The 21437-nt window shown below is 35.0% G+C and overlaps 1 protein-coding gene across 1 annotated transcript in view; it reads right to left on the reverse strand.

Annotated features, from left to right (window-relative positions):
- SLC30A7 (solute carrier family 30 member 7) overlaps positions 1–21421 on the reverse strand; it is a 93492-nt gene extending 72071 nt beyond the window's left edge. Inside the window, exons 1-5 of the mRNA XM_043875974.1 lie at positions 21161–21421; positions 20841–20942; positions 6434–6547; positions 2272–2359; positions 1492–1618 (exon numbers count right to left, since the gene is read on the reverse strand). Coding sequence (XP_043731909.1) covers positions 1492–1618; positions 2272–2359; positions 6434–6547; positions 20841–20942; positions 21161–21240 — 511 coding nt within the window. The 5' untranslated portion in view covers positions 21241–21421. The remainder of the gene's footprint in view (positions 1–1491; positions 1619–2271; positions 2360–6433; positions 6548–20840; positions 20943–21160) is intronic.
- Positions 21422–21437: the final 16 nt, after the last annotated feature.

A 21437-nucleotide genomic window follows, 5' to 3' on the forward strand; every position in this document is an offset into this window, starting at 1 on the left:
AAGTTTACAGCAATTAGTCCCATGTGATTCTGAAAAGGCCAAAAATAATCTGATATTTAAGGTAATTTAGGCTAAATGTGTCCTTTTATATCAGTGAGGTAAAGAACAAATTAATAAATGGTGTTGGAAAACTGCTTATTCACACTGAGAAAAAAAGTCCTAACTCTTCATCACAAAAATATATATAGATGAAGGACCAACGCAGTTGGGACAAAAACCAAAATTTTCATGGTATTAAATAATAAGAATATTTTTATGACTCAGGGATAGGAACTCCTTAAAAAAAAAAGCAGAAAACACACCACAGTGTATATAAGACCAAAAAAAGAAAGAAACTAGACTATATCCAAATTAAAAACCCCTAAATAAAAGTTTAAACAGACAAGCCACAGACTAGGAAAAGATATCTGCAACACATAAAACAAAGAATTAGCATAAAAAAATACATAAACAAAAGCTTGTAAATGGATTAATAATAAGACAATAGAAAAATGGGGTATTAAGGAGGGCAGGGACAATTCCAGAAGAGGAAAAAATCTGAATGATGGCAAAAACATACAAAAAGATTTTCAACCTCACTACTAGTCCAGAAAATAACAAATAAAATGAGATATCATTTTTATCAAAATATCAGCAAAATGGTTTTAAACCCATAATAGTAAGTTCTGATACGGGTGAAAGAATCCTTGTACTTACATTTTATGCTGGGGTAAATATAAATGAGTTATTTGGAGGGCAAGCTGCTAACGTCCATTGAAACTAAATATTATATATCCTGTGTTCCAGCAATTCTATTCATATTTGAGAAACTTTCAATTCAGAGAACTTTCTGTGATGATGGAAATTGTCTATATTTGCTATCCAATATGGTAAAGAGCACTTGAAATGTCATTAACTGAATTCTTAATTTTATTAAATTTCATTAACCATAATTTAAACTTAAATAGTCACATCTGACTAACAACTACTATATAGGACAGCACAGCTCTGGAGAAACGTTTGCATGTGTTCATAAAGATATGCTTCCTATGGAAGCATGACAATCCATAGAAGACTGTTTAAATAAACCACAGTAACCCACACCATGCAGTTTTATGTGTCTGTGAACAAGAGAAGGTACACTGATGGACACCAGGTGGAAGGATCACAAAGACAGATTGTATTATAAATTTCATACCCCCATACACTATGATTTTTTAATATCTAAATTCGTGTTGTTGTTTTGGTATTTGCCTTATATAAATGTTATCATACTAAACAGATGAGCTACAGAGGTCTTGAAGTAGCCACACCAAACTGATACTATAACTCTGAGAAGTCACAAAAGGGTTGAAGAAGGTTCAGGAAGACATTAACATGAGTCAATTAACATATTGTTCTTGTTATTAAAAATCAATATAGAGTTAGACTTTAAAAAATCATCAATTTTCAAAAATGAATAATTATGACAGAAACCAGAAATGAAGAAACAAAGGGTTCTAACCATCATACCAGAGCCATGAGAATGTCCATGACCTCCATGCTTGAAAACAAATATTCCTACTAGGTTTACCACAAACCCAAGAATTGAAACAAGAAGCAGTCTCTCATGATGCACATCTGGAGGGGCTAATGCTCTCTAGAAAACACAGAATACAAACAAACTGTATTGATATATTTTCTGACTAATCAACTGATAAAAAGCAATTTAAAAAATTTTTTTATTTTCAGAATTAAAACCACTCCAAAATTGTCTGCCAAAGCAGTTAACAGAAATAAAACCATTGCTCACATATTTCAGAAAAGATAACAATTATTATTTTTAAGTAAGTACACTTAAAGACATGAATATTTGGACTAAAACCATCCTTCTTTGGAATCTTAAAATACTATAAATAATTTTAAGTTGATTAACTTTTAAATTTTTATTTGTCTTAAACATCGAAATACTGAAGATTCATTGGCAAAATCCTCAGATTCTATGTTAAGAACTATTTCCAACAGAACTCACCACCAGGGTTGTTGTGTGTTTACTTTTCAGTGTCAAAACATCATTCACAGCTTACAAAGCACTACTACTTGTTTTCAATTTCAAGTAGTTTCACATATAACTTTCCAATTATTTTATAAGTTCCTCTTGTATACACATAATACTTTATGCAACCCAAGACTGGCCTCAGTAAATACTCAATGATAGTGTGAAAAAAATAACTCTATTACATGTATCTTTAGTTAGTAAACATTTTCATTACAGAAATGTAATTTACTGGCTCTAGTTATTATCTACTATACCTCAACTCCTTCTGAGAAAATAAAAAAAGCAGTGAAGATCAAAAACAGGCCATTGACAAAGCCAGCCAGAACCTCCGCTCTAACATACCTAGAGAAGAGCAAAGTAAACAACTGAATTAAGTTATTTCTTTAAAAGAAAACCAAATCATAAATTTACATATATTCAGAGGTACTAAGCCATACTATACAGTTATATGTAGCAAACCAAGTCCCAGTGTTTATAGTATAGTATTTTTATTGTACATTTCATAAAATTGAGAAAATAAATTTAATTACTATGAGTTATGTTTAAAGAAGAATGCCATAAAATACAGAGATATCTACAACCCAACCAAAAGACCTTTATAGAGTAAGGAGTTTTAGAGAGACGTTTCAGAGAAATGTAAATCTCAAGCTGCAACTGGAGAAGAAAGAATAGGACCAGATAAGTGGGCAAAGAAGGAAGGATACAAAGATAAAAAGTTGAGGAAGAGAGCTTGAAAAAGGGCATTTGTAACTTATTAATTCCTTCTTTTCTAAGGACTCCTTATGCTTTTTGCTTTGTATCTTTCAGCTTTCAAATCTCTGGCAAGCAGAGCTTTGATCCGAAGGAAAAATAAAATTAGTTCTGAATTATCCCAGAGACAACTTGAGATTTATATTTCTATCACTCTTCTTCTAAAGATGAATAAATTTAAGAAAAAATCTTCGATATCCTAAATTTTAGAATCAATTCTAGTTTCACATAATTTGAATTAAACTGTTTTTAAAATACCTGTCTTTTGTTCCATGGACTTCTGAAACTTTCTGCTTCCTACCTGTGTGAAGCATTGGGGAAAGATTTTATTTTTTCATGAGCTATATTTGGCTTAGTTAAAGTTATTAGAAACAACTTTAACTTTGCAGTTTAACATGTTCAGACATTATTCAAAGGGTGCTAACAGCAGTTAATCACTCTGGCCCTTAAACAATGTAATATGAGCATCAAAAATATGATTTTTTCAAGCTTTCTATGTTAATTTCTAGATAACACAATTTTTACTGCAAAAATATTTTTAAAGTAAATAGAACAAACTCTTTAAAATATATCCCATACAGTTATGCTAGAGTTTGCCCTGTAAAGCACATTTCAAAGTAGTATATATGTATCTATACTTAGAAATAAAGCATATGTCTACCTTCTAATACACATAAGTGAATTAATATATTATTTGTCAAAGCATATACTTTTTTTTATTATTAAATTTAAAGAATTTACTGCCTGCTTTCCACAATCCACACTTAGGAGTTTATCTGTATCAGCAGTGTTACTTCTCCAAAATAAAAAAGCACTTTCGTTTAACCCACTCTTCTAATCTCATAGCTAATGCATGATTGAAAGCCTTTTGTCCTTGAGTTCCACTAGATTTCAAGATCAAAGGCAAGACCAGTTTTCAGGTATCTCTTTGTCCCTAATGCTTAATAGGTGTTCCATAAATTCTGATAAATAGTTGGGCTAAAGTGATTTATTTAGGTTTAATATATTTGCTAAACTTGATTGCTGGATTAAAAGAAAAACTTGTAAAGTCCAGACACACTTGCTTTTTCAAATGACTGTGTTTACTTGAACAGACTGTCTGGGAATTAAAATGTATGATCCATTAATGTAGTATTACCTATTTAAGAATGATCACACCTGTATTCCTTAGCCAAAGCAAAAAATATACAAGTATATGTACATATGTATATTAGCATGTACATATGCATCCACCTATCTATCAGATATGTATTACTTTTATTCTGGCTTTACTATTTCAAAATTAGGAGTGTGACAAGACACAAGGGTGACATCACATAAAAAATACTGAAAAGCTTTTGCTGCCTCTGAGATTCCTCCTATTGTTTCTTCTATTGGACTCAGTCTGCTACTGTGATCATACTGAATTGGAGATCTGGGGATTCATCACTGGCTTAGCCTATTCAGTGACTTTTTGATACACTGGCAAACAGCAGTATATTTCTACTGTTGCTACTTACTACTATAGCAATTACTAACAGTTTCAAATGTTACATCAGCTTTTATTCACTAATTTTTCCCTTCTCAAAAGAAAAAAAGAGCAAAGAAGAAGAAGACAGGATAAACAAATTAAAAGGTGACAAGAATATTACTCTCATATATTTTAGTTAAAGTGGAATTAGTAAAACCTGCTATGGTACTAAAGGTATTCAAAGCCATTTCTAAAAACCATCTTATACCAGGAGATTATGTATTCTAAATAGAAAACAGGATACCCTAAGAATTAAGAATTTTTAGTTACTGTCTATCCAGAAATGTTGCTTAATAAGATATTCTAATTTGATTTTTTATATAAAATATGTATGAATTACTAATTTTCCAACACAAAATGATAATTTCACATACAACCTTTCTTTAATAATTAAAAATATACTTTAAAATCTTTAATTATCTAGTGCCATGAAATAGGTTCTTTTCTGAGTTTTCAAGCTGTTTGGATTTGTATACAGGATCTCTTGCTCTATACTATAAAAACAATATAATTTGTTTTTTGTCTCACTTTTTATAACTTTATAAGTAACCACATCACCTGGATTACATCCCAGATCAGAAAGTTCTGTCACAGAATTTCACATATCTCTCTTTTAGCACTTGTCACACAATGTTTAGTTAATACAGTATTTTTACAGAACTGTTTCCCCATCAGACTACAAGTTCCTCTGAGGCAGAAGTCATACCTTATTCATTTTGATATCATTAGAAGTAACACAGTATTCAAATCATAGTGGATCCTCAATAAACATTTGAAGAGAACAAGAGCTCATGCAAGCAGTATGTGCTTACTCAAGAACAAAAGCAAAGCGGAAAGAAAGAGGAAGCGGGGAGGACTACAAGTAGAAGAGACACAAGAGACAGTTCATGTAAGAAGGTGGATGTGCATGGGAGAGGGAGAATGAGAAGCTGCACAAGAAAGGGAGTTCTCAGGGAAGAGAACCTGTGAAAGAAGGACAGAGAGCCTGAGGGGAAAAAACCTGCAGCTGAAGCGGATAAGGGGTGGGGAAGAAAGAACGAACCTGAGGGGTACAGTGGTATAGTACAGAGGGACAGAGTAGAAGAAAGGAAAAAATAAGAGAAAAGATGTGAGGGAAGGAGAAAGAGTGAGAGTAGAAGGGAGAGGAAGAGAAAAAACCTGAACACAGACCCAAGTAACTAGAAAGAACAGAAAAGGAGAGAAGGGGGTTTAGGAGAAATAAAGGGGAGAGAATGAGGAGGAGGATGGGGACAAGAATGAGAGATGGAATGAAAACAGGAAAGGTAGCAAAGAAAGGCAAGAATGTGAGACAGCACTCAAAAAAAAGAGGGGAAAACACCTAGGGCAACTGATCAAACAAGCAGGTGAGGGGGGAATAGAAACAACAAAGTAGGTGGAAGAGAGACAAGCAGATGTTAGTTCCCAGTGCTGCCAATACATATATATAATTACATTGTAAAATGTTCTGGACTCAAAAAAAAAAAAAAAGAAAGAAAGAAAACACTCAGGCAGAGTAAATCAAATAATGGAAACCCCATTGTTCCCCCCAGTCAGAGATGGCATAAAGAAAGCTCTGACTCTAAGGTTACTAGGCTCAGAAGTGAGACCAGATGTTCAGAGCAAGTCCCTTCAGCATAAAAACACTTTCCTAATATTTGATTAATCGTCTGAATTCAGCAAAAGTAAGAGAAGTATTCTACATAAAGGCAGAGCTGAAAACAATAAGTAAACAAAATATCAACCAAAAATGAAAAATAAAGAAGCATGATCATATTCTGAAACTTTTTCTTTTTCCTCCTCTTCTCTCAAAAAAAAAAAAAAAAAAAAAGAAAGAAAAGGTTAAGAGCTGGGAAAGTCCCCTATCTAGTAACAATCTCACCTGAAATTCTCTGGTAAAATCAAGATGCAAAAGAACTTAGATGCAAAAAATTTACATATTATAGATTCTAATTATATGCTGTCCAAAAACAGGCAAAACTAGCCCAAGTCAGGAAAGTGGAAGGTGAGTGTGAAAGAACTAGAAGGAGACCTGAGGGGGTTTCAAGGGTTCAAATTACATAAGAGTGTTCAACTGTGAAAATTAAGTGAGCTTGAGATTTATGTATTATTTTCTGTATTTCTTATACTTCAATAAAAATGTTTTTAAAAAGTCTTACCCATAAGAGAAAGCATCATTATCTCTCCATTTTGAAATAACAGATGCTGCCAATCCAGCCAAAATGGCAGTGCTATCGAAAAACATGTGAAAAGAGTCGGAAATCAAACCTAAGCTGGAAAAGAACAAACACATTGGCATATTACAATAATAATCAAATAGCAGTCATCCTCTAAAAATCTAAGATTCAGCCTCTGCTTATCAGGAACTAATCTTATAAAAGGACAACACTGACATATAATTTATTTTAAAATATCTAAGATAATTTTTAAGTGTCTAAGAAGACACCCTCACAACCCCCTACCCAAGGAAAAGCCCAGCTGCTACTGAAATAAAGGCAGGAATATGCCCACCCTCTGGTGACTAGCAAAGGTCGACTGAAAGGTCACTGAAAGAGAAACAGAAAAAACAGCCATTTGTTACTGGGGGCAAGGCTGAAGCCAGCTTGGGCTCAAGATCTTACACTGATACAAAGCAAAGGTCTGTGGTTAGAATAGGAGCAAGGCCCTTTCTTCTTTTTTTGATACAACTCTGGCAAGAGGGACAAGAAATGGGGCAGGAACACTGAAACACTCACTCCTATACTCAGGGGTAAAGGGCCTGCCCAATACTGAGGCTGCGAAAGGAGAAACATATACCCATCCCCCCCCCACTTCTCCAGCCAAAGTGAAGTGAAGTCAGTCGCATCCGACTCTTTGCGACCCCATGGACTGTAGCCTACCAGGCTCCTCCGTCTGTGGGATTCTCCAGGGAAGAATACTGGAGTGGGTTGCCATTTCCTTCTCCAGGGGATCTTCCCAACCCAGGGATTGAACCTGGGTCTCCAGCATTGCAGGCAGACGCTTTACCCTCTGAGCCACCAGGGAAGCTCATCTCCAACCGAAGCCTTGCCTGAAGCAAAGACAACAGCGATCTACCTCTGAGAGCCAAGAAAGAAAACAGAGACTCCTCCCTCACGGCGCAGGTATGCAAGGCTTGCTGAAACCTGAGAATGGTAACTAGTAATACCAAAACACAATAGCCCAGCTCAACTATTGACCAGATGGGTTCAAAACCCCCACACTAATAATGGCCTGACCAAAGAAAGAAAAAAAAAAGATGTGCACACCTCTGGTCATAAAACTACTAACCTCAGTCTCTATTGTTCTTTTAAATATAACATATAGCACTTAATAAATATTTATAAGGCATATTAACAAGATCAAGGAAAAAAAAGTAATAAGACCTACTGTCAAAAGCTAAAACAGTCAAAAGAAGCAGAATCTGAAAGGTCCCAGAGATTATATTGTAATAGGAACTAAAAAATGTGATCAATATGTTAAAGGATGTGTTACAAAGCTGGGGAAAATTTATGATCAGAAATAGAAACTAGAAAATAATCAAATGGAAATGATAAAAAAAATTTAAATATCATAATATTGAAGATTAAAAATAATATACACAGACTTCTGAGCAGACAGGACACAGGGAAAAAAAATCAGTGAGATCAAACCACATTATCCAGAGTAAAACACAAAGAAGAAAAGGAATGGAAAAAAAAGAGAAAATTCAAAATCTGTCAAAGGATCAGACAGACTAAAATACATGTATTTGGATTCTCAGTTATGGAAAGGGAAGAATAAGGTAGAAAAAGTATTTAAAGAGAAAATGATTAGAGTTTTCCAAAATTAATGGAATAAACAAACAAACCAACAACAACAAAAATTCCATATCCAAGAAGCTTAATGAGATCCTAGCAAGGCAAAAGCCTATGTAACTCACAAATCACTGAATACCAAACAGAAAGAGAAAATTCTGAAAACAGTCAAAAAAAAAAAAAAGAAATGAAAGAAAAACTGGATACATAAAAGCAAAGCTAAAGATTAATAGCATATTTTGCATCAGAAACTACTCAAGGCAGAATGCAATGAAGTAATATCTTTAAAGAATTGAAAAACAAAAAATATGTCAACTAAAATTCTATATTGTGTAAAATATCTTTCAAAAATGAAGGCAAAACAGACTTTTTCAGACAACCAAAACTAAGAGAATTCATTGCTAGCAGATCTGAACTACAATAAAAAGTTATTTAAGTACAAATATGATACCACATGGAAACTTAGATTTGTATGATAAAGATCACTGAAAATGATAAACATGTGGAGAAATATTAAACATAACTTTTCTAACTTTTAGTACCTTTAAAAGATACTTTTCAAAATAACTTTAAAACAGAAAAGGTACCTTTAAAACAGAAAAAAGGAGGATAAAACAATAAACTAAAGTTGATTCTTTGAAAATATCAGTAAAATTCACAACCTTTAACTAAAGTGACCAAGAATAAAGAGAAAGGGCTCATTATTACCAAAATAAGCAGTGAAAGTGACACACTATTACCAACTTTAGGGGAAATAAAGATTATAAGAAATTACTATGAACAACTAAATATAAGCCAACAAATTAGGTAACTGAGATGATATATACAAACTCCTAAACAATCTAGCAAAACTGAGTCAAAAAAAGTCTAAACAGATTTATAGCAAGTAAGCAGATTAAACTAATGCTTTTAAAACTTTCAACAACAAAAAAAAGCCTAGGCCCAGATGGCTTCACTGGTAAATCCTACTAAATATTTAAAGAACAATAAATATCAATTCCTTACAAACTCTTCCAAAAAAACAAAATGAAGGAATACTTCCCAATTTATTGTGTAAGTATTACTGATCCCCAAATCAGACAAAAGACATCACAGGAAACTAGAAACCAGTAGTTTTTGCAAACACACACACACACACAAGAATCTTCAACAAAACACTAGCAAATCAAATTCACCAAAAAAAAAAGAGAGTACAGACCACAACCCACAACCCACAATCCCAACAATGCAAGGTTGGTTAACTACATGAAAATCAATCAACATAATACATCATATCAATGGAAAAGAGACAAAAACCACACTATCATCTTAAGAGATGCAGGAAAGTATCTGACAAAATCCAACATTTTTATGATGAAAACATTCAACAAACTTGCAGTAGAGGGAACTTCCTGAACTGATAAATAGCATCTACAAAAAACCCACAGCTAACATCAGCATCATTATAATGGCCAAAGATTGAATGTGTGAGTGTGTGCTCAGTCATGTTCAACTATATGGGACCCTTTGGACTATAACCTGTAAGGCTCCTCTGTCTGCGGGATTTTTTCAGGGGGTGGGTTGCCATTTCCGCCTCCAGGGGATCTTCCTGCCCCAGGGATCGAACCCACATCTCCTGTGTCTCTTGCATTGCAGGTGGACTCTTTACCACTGAGCCATCCAGGAAGCCCCAAGAATGCTTTCCTCACAGATCAGGTACAAGAAAAAAATGTCCCCTCATCACTTCTATTTAACATTGTACTAGAAAGTATAACAAGGCAGGCAATGAAATAAAAAGCACCTAGACTGGAAGGGAAGGAGTACAAACTATCTCTATTTGCAGGTGGCATGATTTTACATATGCAAAATCTTAAGGACAATTTAAAAACTGTTAGAACTAATAAATCAATTTGGGAACGTTGAAGGCTACAAGATCATTATACAAAAATGAATTATATTTTAAGCATTAGTGATGCACAAAATGCAAATTTAAAAATTCCCATTTATAATAGCATCAAAAAATGCTAAAGAAAAAAAAATGCTAAAGAATAAATTTAGCAAAAAAAAAAAGTGTAAAAGCTATACTCTGGAAACTATAAATATTGTTTAAACAAAATAAAGAAGACCTAAATAAATGGAAAGATATCCATGTTTATGGATAAGACATGGAAAAGGAAATGGTAACCCACTCCAGTATTCTTGCCTAGAGAATCCCGTGGACAGAGGAGCCTGGTGGGCTGCTGTCTATGGGGTCGCAGAGTAGGACACGACTGAAGCGACTTAGCAGCAGCAGCAGTAGCATGGGTAAGACAATACTGTTAAGATGGCAATACTTCGCCAACTGGCAATACGTCCCCAGTTGATCCACAGATTCAATTTATTCTCTATTAAAATCCCCGCTGACCTCTTTGGAGAAACTGACAAGTTGATCTTAAAATTCACATGGAAAAGCAGGAAATCTAGAATAGCCAAAATAATACTGAAAGAGAAAAGCCATGTTGGAGAACTCACACTTCCCAATTTCAAAACTTATAAAGCTACAGTAATAAAAACAATATGGTACTAGGATAAGAATAAATACACAGATCAATGGAATAGAATTTAGAGTATCCAGCAAATGATGCTGAAACAACTGGATGTCCACATGCAAAAATAATTATTTCTGACCCTTTCTTCATATTATACACAATAATTAACCTAAAATGGATCAAAGACCTAAACATAAAAGCTAAACTAGCAGTCTCAACCTTTTTGGCACCAGGGACTGGTTTCATGGAAGACAATTTTTCCACAAGTGGGAAAGGGGTAGGCATGGTTCAGGTGGTAATGAGAGCAATGGGAGAGAAGATTCAGGCAGTAATGTGAGCAAAGAGGAGCAATAGGGAGCCACTCATCTCCTGCTCTGAGCCTGGTTTCACAGCCCATGGCCTAGGACAAGTCCAGGGGTTGGAGAACTCTGAGCTAAAGCATTCACAACCTTAATGATTTCTTAGGCAATGATTTCTTAAATATGATATCAGAAGCATAAGCAATAAAAGAAAAAAAGAACACAGACTGAACATCATTGAAATTTTAAAACTTTCATGCTTCAAAGGACAGTATCAAGAAAGTGAAATGACAATGTACAAGTGGGAGAAAATATCTGCCTATCATATACCTGACAAAAGGCTTGTATCCAGAATATATGAAGAATTCTTAAAACTCTTCAAAGACAGAAAATATCCACTTTTAAAAAATGAATAAAGGATCTGAATAGGCATTTCTCCAAAGAAGACATACAAATGGCCATCAGCACTAGGAAAGTTACTCAACATCATTAAACGCAAATCAAAATGATAAGTAACAACTTCACATCCACTATGATGACCAGAATAAAAAAGTCCATGTATACCTATGGCTGATTCATGTGGATGGATGGCAGAAATTAACGCAATATTGTGATCATCCTTCAATTAAAAGTAATAAATTAAGGAAAAAAAGTCCAATAACTACAAGTGTTGGTGGAGAAACTAGAATTCTTTCACATTGCTGAAATATTATTTGACAATAAAAATACATGAAATACTGATACATGCAGAACATGGATAACCCTGGAAGCCATTATGCTAAGTGAAATAAAGCATCACAAAGGATCATATGCAAATGATTCTATTTATATGAAATGTTCAGAACAGGCAAATACATAGAGACAGAAAATAGATTAGTGATCACATAGAACTGGGACAGATCAGGGGACAAGGGAATTGGAGGGTGATAGCTAGGGCTTTAAAGTTTCCTTCTGGAATAATAAGTGTTCCAAAATGGATTGCTGTGATGATTTTACAACTCTATAAATACATTAAAAGCCATTCACCAGTACAACATAAATGGGAGAATTTTAAGGTATTTGAATTGTATCTCAATAAAGCTATTTTTTAAAAAGATATCTGGCAATCTAAGGCAAGGTCGACAAGCTATAGGCCACAGGCTATCTATTTTGGTAAATAAAGTTTTGCTGAAACACAGTTATGCCCATTTGTTTATATATTGTCTATGGCTATTTCTGTGCTATAACAGTAGAATCAAGAAACTGTGACAGAGATTTTATGACCCTTAAAGCCTAAAATATTTACTATCTGCTGTCAAGAGGAAAGATTTATTTATTAACCTCAGGTATAAAGTGAAAAGAACACTATAGTGTGGGGTTTACATAAAAGAGAAATGTATGACAGTTAAAGCACAAAAGATAGAATGAAATGGAAGTGTATTATTATAAAGTTCTTATACATGAAGTGACATATTATTTGTGATGTTAAAGATTCATATTATACATGCTTTTAAGAAAGACACTGAAAGAGGAGGGTAGGGCAGGAAATCCTTTTGGGCAGAGGACTCTGTATCAACACACAGCAGATGTTCTGCTAGCAAGAAACTCACTCTCACCCAAGACTACCCTCATATACGTGACAGACTTTCACAGTCATGAAGGGAAGAGTAAAAATGTAAAAACAAAAACAATCAAGTGAAAAGCACACCCTCTAGGCCCAGGCTCAAAGTGCGTGCCCAAGACTGAGGCTTTGTCAAGATAATAAATGCCCCTCTGCCCTCACCTCAAACCTCACACAGAGTACCGGTCAATGACCATCTATAGCTTGGCATCATGAGCACAAAGAGAGAGCTTCTGCGACACATGCATATGAAGAATACTGGAAGTGAAAGGCCAATAGACTGACAGAGGACACATACCTATTCCTACTCAATACCTACTCAATTCCTACTCAGTACCTCAATATCTACTGCTCTTTACTCATAACATCCAGCCTTTGATCAAAAATCTCAAGAAACACAAATAACAGGATGAAAAATAACTCATGAAGAGATAATGCAGTTAGCAGAACCAGACAACAATATTGACTCAGACATAGGAACTATCAGAACTATAAGTAATAAAGGATCTATGGGAAAGGTGGGGGAAAAATGCATGAATCAGTAAGAAATTTCAGCAAAATGGAAGTACCAAAAAAAAAAAATTAACAAAAAATAAGGTGTCAGAGATGAAGAATTCTTCCAACTGGCTTAACCACAGACTGGACAGAGCTGAGCATCGTCAGGGAACTTTAAGACAGGTCAACAGAAAAATTCTGAAAGCAAGCACATCAGCAGTTCAATCTTTAAAAATAAGAAGTATCAGAATGGCTAAGAGCACTACTTTTGAAGTCAGAGTTATCTGGGTTCAAATTCCAGCTCTACTGTTTACTAGTTCTGTGACTGTCAGCTTGCTTAACTACTTAGGACCTCAGTTTAGCACCATTTAAACAGGTAACAGTAAAAAGTGTCGTAAGTGTTATAATTGAATTATAGTTATGAAACATAACACAGTGCTTGTCACACTAAACCCACATGGATATTCCCCTTATTTCTATTATTATTAATAAATTACTGCATTATTAGTAATACCTAGTAGTATTAATAGTAGTATTCATATCTAGTAGTCCCAGCATGATCCATAGCTCTTAATATTTGGATATATGTCAGAGCTTTCTTCAGTTCTAACTGCTACAAACTAAAAGTCAAAAACCTTCTTCACTGAAGTAGAAAAAGCAGTTTTTAAATTTCCTTGTAATTTAGGATAATTATAAACTTAGAAACTGAAGTAAAGCATATTACTCAACACACAGAAAAGAACAAAAATTTACAAGTTCCTCAAAAATCATTTTGAAAAATGTCTTAAATTTTATCATGAAACTTGTATATTTTATTCAAATATATAGAGATGCATAAAATAGTTTTAAGTACTATCTACACTCATCTGAAACCCAACTCAAAGCAGAACGAGAATGAGTGAACAAATAAATGAAAAGGCTGAATGAGAAAATCAATACCTGAGGAGGAAAAAGTAAGGCTCTTGCCAATCAAGTAAGCCTCTCAGATTTATTATTTTAAGATTTTTCCTTGAACAGATCACTTAAAACTACACACTTGAACTAACACTAAAAATAATAATTTAAATTTTGAGGTATGAAGACCCATTTGAAGAAAATCTTTGTAATGTGTTATAAAACCAATAAAGACTTTATAATTTTGTTTTCTATGTTCTGATAGGATATAGTAGGCTATTTTTAAAATTTGGTTTCAAAAACTCTCTATTCTGATAAAACAATACAGTTGACAATGAGAATTTTTACCCACTGTGCCTTGATTTCATGATATTTTATAACTAAATTCAAAAGTCAATTTCAGTAACAACAGTAGTCTACATATTTAACTTCCTGGTGGCTCAGATGGTAAAGCATCTGCCTACAAAGCGGGAGACCTGGGTTCGATCCCTGGGACGGGAAGATCCTCTGGAGAAGGAAATGGCAACCCAATCCAGTACTCTTGCCTGGAAAATCCCATGGGAGGAGCCTGGTAGGCTACAATCCATGGGGTCGCAAAGAGTCAGACACAACTGAGCGACTTGACTTCACTTCACATATTTAACAGGTTTATTTTTCCTCTCTGTATACAGTTTTAAATGTTTTTATTTCTTAATTGGAGGGTTTTATTGTATATATGACTTTTATTCTAAATGACTATAAATTAGTTATAGAAGAAGGCAAGGTATTTATGTTAAATAAATAAAAGCTTTAAAATTCACTGACTTATTGATCTACATATATAGTTACTAAAATCTTGTTATGGGTTGAACTGTATTCTCCCCCAAATTTCTAAGTTGAAGTCTTTCATCTCCAGTAACTCAGAATGTGACTTTATTTGGAAATAGGGTCACTGCAGACATAATTCGTAGAGATTAAGTCAGTCAGGTGGGCCCAAATCCATTATGTATGCTCTCCTTATAAAAAGGGATATCTGAAGACAGACATGTACACAGGGAGATCGCCAAGTAAAGATAAGGCAGAGATCAGGTGATGTTTCAACAAGTCAAGGAACACAAAAGACTGCCAGCAAAGCAACGGACCTCATCGACCTCAGAAGGAACCAATCCTGACAATGCCTTAATCTCTGACTTTTAGGCTCCAGAACTACAAGACAACAAATTTTTGTTGTTTAAGTCACCCAGCCTGTGGTACTTTGTTACAGCTGCCCTAGAAAATTAATATACACCATCTCTTTTATAACAGATTTATTTATATTATAGACACCAAAGACTGCCTCAATAGTGGGAAAAAAATGATAAACCTCTTCTGTATACTAGAGGAATCAGATTCCTTTCTAATGATTAAATGTAGTGTGGCAATTTTAATACTCATCAAAATGATATTTTAATTTTATTTAAACGTTAAATAAATTTGTCATTAAAATGTTTTTTTTCCCCCAACATTTCATAAAATATGATTCTACCTGAAAAAAATACTCCCTCTTTTGAGGTGGCAGAACATGATGTTCTCTTTTTTTTTTTTTTTTTTTAATTTTTTTATTAGTTGGAGGCTAATTACTTCACAACATTTCAGTGGGTTTTGTCATACATTGATATGAATCAGCCATAGTGATGTTCTCTTATAGCATTGTGATTATAAGCGTGTGAACCCTGCATGATTTAAAAATTACTTAGTTGCATCTACGTAGGAAAACTCATGTGAAATAAGTCTGCTTCTAGTTCTCTGCTCACCTATCATATATCAAAACAGTGTTCATAAGGAATGTCAATTTTACTGCCCATCTTCAACCAGCAAATGTTTCTGATTATGGATTATCACTTAAACTACCTGGGACAAAATCCTTAGAAAATAAAGGTAGCAGAGAGAATTCTTAAGTCGCTATGATTTACACACAAAATGCAACTTGATTAAAAAAGCTGGTTGCTAAAAGCACCATACCTGTTTTTGGCTCTGATCTTTAAACACTAAATATTAAAATATATTTTTAAACTTTTTTTAAGTGACCACGTTCTACAGGTATTTTAATAAAGAAAACTTCTTAGGATATAAAAATGGAAATATGATCACTAAAGCAAAATATAACAAATGTGAACAGAACATCTGGCCAAAGAAACTTATGAAAGGGATTTTATCTAAGGTCTATTGAAGAAAAAGACAAAGGAAGAAAGAACCGATAAACTGAGACTTAACAGACATATCAGTCAAATACCATAGATTTTAAATTCTGATTTGTAAAACCAACTTCAAACAGAATTTATGAGGCAATAAGGGACATATGAACACTCACTCACTGGACATTTGACATTAATAAATTATATATTTTTATAGGTAAGAACAGCACTGAAGTGAAGTGAAAGTCGCTCAGTGTGTCCAACTCTTTGCAACCCCATGGACTGTAACCCACCAGGCTCCTCTGTCCATGGAATTCTCCAGGCCAGAATACTGGAGTAGGTAGCCATTCCCTTCTCCAGGGAATCTTCCCAACCCAGGGACTGAATCCAGGTCTCCCGCAATGCAGGTGGATTCTTTACCATCTGAGCCACTAGGGAAGTCCAAGAATACTGGAGTGGGTAACCTCTCTCTTCTCCAGCGGATCTTCCAACCCAGGAACGGAACTGGGGTCTCCTACATTGCAGGTGGATTCTTTACCAGCTGAGCTACCAGGAAGTTGAAGAATAGCATTGGATTATAAAAACGGGGACTCTGTTCTTTCAGACCCAATTGAAGTAGTTACTAATATGCAAGAAATCATACTGTAACTGGTATCTGCATTAAAACAATTCAATGGTGACAGATATAACAGATGAAAACAAAATAGGCCACATGTTAATAAACATTAAAGGTGGGTGATGGAGACATGAGGTCCACTGAACTCTCTACTTTTACATACATTTTCCATAATAAAAAATTTAAAGGTCTACAGGTAACTAAACTAACAGTATATTTATAGTGGCTGTTAGATATTAACTTGAAATCGAACACAGGGAATCATCAACTTGAGTTCCATGAGATGGAAAGGGAGAAACTATTTACTATCAATTAATTAGCAAGAAAATAGAAAATCCTTAGAATCCTGATATTTGTGTAAGTTGTTAAACTAATGAGAGTTATGGTGAAAAACCCACAACTCCACTACATTCCATATAACCCCTTCCTGTAAGGTAGAATTCTCAACAAAATGGAATAGGAATCTATGTTTTTAAAGTTAAAAAAAAAAAAAGACAAAAGCAAAAGAAGTCATCACTGTAACCTGGTAAGTAATGTCTTTTCAGAAGGGAAAAGCCAATAAAAATTCAAGATATTTAAATCTTTAATGCCATAGAAAAAATGTTACTAGTGGAAGCATTTTCTTTACCAAGGAATTACTTTACAAACATATGCTGTGACATATTATACAGAAGTAAGACAGAAACAGTCACTAGTAGGGCCTAAAACATTTCTTGAACAAGTAATTACTTTGCTAATACAAAGACATTTATCTTTAGAGTTAAATGAGTTTCCTCTATGCCTAAGAGGAAAATGGTTGTTAACAGCTTTGGTAGAAAATATCATTGAAAATTAAAAATTCTAACAGTGAGGTAAACATAAAATAGAAGAGCATTAAAACAAAAAAAAAGCAAACTATATTAAGATACTAGGGGGAAAAAAATCACTGTATAGTAGAAAATACTTGGGTAACTGATGCTTCTAAGCTCTTCTACTACTCTGGAAAGTAGAAAACTCCCTGGGCCTTTTATACTATTCCACCTGTAGAAGAGGTCCCACTTTCTGAGCCTACATATTTCCTTTCATCATTGGTAAAAAATTCATGACTTTCAGAACATCTGGTTGACTGGAAAAAACATGACATTTACAACTAGACATGAACAATGTGATAAAGGTTTAGCCACTGAAATACTGGTGAAGAGTGTTGTGTGCTAGTGTCCAAATAAGTCTCCTTAAAAGACACTGTACATACTTTTTATCTTTTTGTCTCCATTCTGGATATTCTGCTGCTAGGGATGGCTGGAACTGTAACAGCCATTTTGGAAATAAAGCTTTATTTTGCTCAGGCAATCACTAATTTGGGGTTTTCTTAAAACTGAAGAAAGAATTTAATCCTAGATGGTACAAAACCACATTGTTATATATACTATACTACCTCAAGATTACTCAACAATAAATAAGTAAATGAAAATAAAAAGCTAGAAAGAAAAGAACCACAGAAGAAAAGATCACATATGGTATTCCTACCATTTTGCTACCAATAATAGAGAAAGAAGGGGCTTAATGTCCTTCCCCACAACCCTGCCCCAAACAGGGTAATTAGCAGGTTTAGTATTGGTAGACTAAATCCATACATTAATTATTCCTTTGTTCTTTCATTCAGCAAACATGTATTAAACATATTATGTGCCATGTACTAAGGTGCCTGAATAAGATAGAAAAGACTCCACTTTACATTTACATTCTAGTGGAAAGGTAAAAAGTACTAGATATTTAATAAGGGAAAATATACAAAGAGCTTAGCTATTCACTGATGACACAGTCTCATCATCAAAAATACAAATCAACTATAATTAAGTTCTTATTTAAAATGAAGGTGCTGAATCAGAACCAAAACTATTTAACATTCATTCCAATGAGGTCAAATGTTTCTATGAACCTTTATTCATGAAGAGAAAGTGTGTTTTATCTATCTTTTAATTCCATAATGGAAAAAACTCTTGACATCTCACAACATCTTGAAACTACTTTTACAGAACACAAAGGAACACAGAAATGCCTATGACAAAAACAGAAAACAAGTTCTGGTAAGGAATTTACTCAAGGAACTTAAAATCTAATTGAACCTTCAGGAACAGAGATAATTTCATCATGTAAAGAAACTGCTAATCAGTCTACAAAGGGGCTCCAAATTTGTGGTGTCTAAAGTAAGACAAAAAGTCAGATTATGAAAAGGCCCAAGCAACTTCTAAGGCCACCAAGGCTTCAATAGGAACACATCTGTACTCCCAATCAACGGATAGAAATTAGCACTGGGGGAAAATAAATGATTGTGGACATAGAGGTTAACATAGTACCTGCTAATTAATCTAGGCATGACAGGCAGTAGTTCAGAGCTAGACTGCAAAGATTTAACACAAAGAAAGGGAGGAAACTGGAGAAGAGGCCTAAAGTCAAAAGAACAAGCCACCTGAAGGCAGAACAAGCCATGCACCATGGATGTTTTCTTTATAGCCTGATGAATACTGATTAATCGCTTAGAAAACAATGATCTTAGTGATTTCCTCAACAGATCTCTACAGATCTAAAGAATTACTATATACCTAACTTTTCATAGACAGGTGGTTTAGGTACTTCAAATATGAATCACTTGAACAAGACATCTCACTTAGTAATTTATGCAATGGAAGGTCACAGTGAAATGTATTGTAATATAACATAACTATAGCAAAACTGTACACAGGCAAACCAAGATATAGAGCCTTGACAACAGTCAACACGTACGCCACAATATAACACAATATAACATAATTAGGAAGAGGAAAATGTAAAACATAAATATTGCATATTTATATGTAATAGAACATATTTATTATATTGTATATTATATGTAATATTACATATTTATAATAAAGTATGATTATTTCAAGACAAACTAAGACAATATAATGCTTTTAACATGCACAACATATCAAAGGGTATTAATATTACAGGACACATATATCTGATCCCCAAATGATTAAAAACGATTATTACATACATTGAGATTTTATTATGTTTCAATATGCCTTTTACACTTAAGTGGTGACTAAACCAATAACCGGCATAATCTGCTGAGCAGTTCTGATAAAACTGAGTTGACATTTGAATTTAAAAGTCTACCTTTTCATATAAAAATATACATGTCACAAAAAGTGGTGGTATCACCTAATGTCATTGTTCAATCTCAATAAAGACCGAAAAACACCAATTCTCTCTGAAAATGGACCTTAAAGGACAGAGATTTAGTTTATTAAATTAATAGAAAATAAAGCATAGATGGCATAGGTTCTTAAACTTGGGGTCCAAGATCTATTACAAGGAATCCAAGAAAAAACTGAAATTTTACATAAAATTTTGAAGTGTTGGCTATTATAAGACAAGTATATTTAAAGAAGAATCAATACACCTAGAAGTGAGATGATCTTTTCCTTAGCTCAACAATTTTACAAGACCTTAAGCATTCAATTGCAAACACCTGGATAACATTGCTGCATTTCCACGGAGTTAAACTGGATAGACCTCTTCCCAAAGCAGTTAAAAACAAAAACAAAAAGAACCAAAGGTGACACCAAAACCCACCGACTCAAGAGACGAAAAGCTTTTAGAAAACTATGTGGGATCTTTTAGCACAGTCAAGACCAGAAGAAAATCTTGAGAGATTCAGCATAAAAGTAAAGAGAATGAAACATGTTTCTCCAGATATCCCCTTTATAAACCTCTCCCTCGTTTCAAGACCTAGTATCAAATTAACTATAAGATCTCGGGTATTCCCTCCCACAATTTCAATGGTCAATTCCTAATACCACTACCCCACAGAACGCGAAGAAAAGGATTTCTCCCAATTCCAAGAAAGTGGGCAAAGCTAAGGTGTGCAAAAACAAAAGACTCTCTCCATCTGTCAAAATGAGGAGGGGACCTGTCACCCTGGTTTGAAGGAGTCGGGGGCGGGGGAGGGGGTGCTTGGCGAAGGAGGCGGGGACCTAAATCTTAACTGCTGCACCTGATGGCCTCGGCTCTGAAGAAATGTAACCGTGCCAGACGGGTGTGGATATGAAAAAGAAACTGAGCAGCATAGGTGGTGGCAAAGGCAAGACCTGAGCCTCCGGGTGAGGAGCTACGTGGCACTAAACAGAACTTCGTCTCCCCCACCCCCTGCTTCCGCCCCAACCCTTTCCCCCTTTGGTTACCAGTTGCTCCAGATGCCGTAGAGTAGTTCAACAAAAGCGAAAGAGAGGTTCAGGCACAGGAAGAAAAACAGGTTCCGAGACGTCTTGTCCGACAGGATAGACCTAGACATGATACAAGTGGGGAAGAGCGGGGAAAGTCAAAGGAGTGCCGGATCCGGAGGCTGGGTCCCCTTTCAAGACCCTCCCAGTCCACACGTTCCTTTCCTCACACGAACGAGGGTGTCCCAGTCGCTCCCTCCCTGGACCTCGGGCTATCTTTAGATTTGGGCCTTCTCCCCTCGTGCCGGACACCCACTTCCCGCAAACACAGTTCCCCGCACCTAAACCAGCCTGAGATCTTGCGGAACAGATTGAACTTGGGTGGTTTGTATTCATCGTCCTTGATGGACAGAGGCAACATCTTCTCTGCCCGGCGAAGGGCCGGGTCTACTCCCCTCTCGTAGTGGCTCCGTGGGAGATGGTAGTGATACAGGTGACGCTTCAGATGGGAATCCCCAGCGCCTATCCCGGGCCGCGCGCCGCTTCCAGACAGACTAGACACACACCCGAGAACCGGGCGACTTCCGGCCCGGGCCGCGCAACGCGTCCTGGGACGGG

The sequence above is a fragment of the Cervus elaphus genome, chromosome 20 (genome assembly GCF_910594005.1).
Source record: "Cervus elaphus chromosome 20, mCerEla1.1, whole genome shotgun sequence".
NCBI classification, from domain to species: Eukaryota; Metazoa; Chordata; class Mammalia; order Artiodactyla; family Cervidae; genus Cervus; species Cervus elaphus.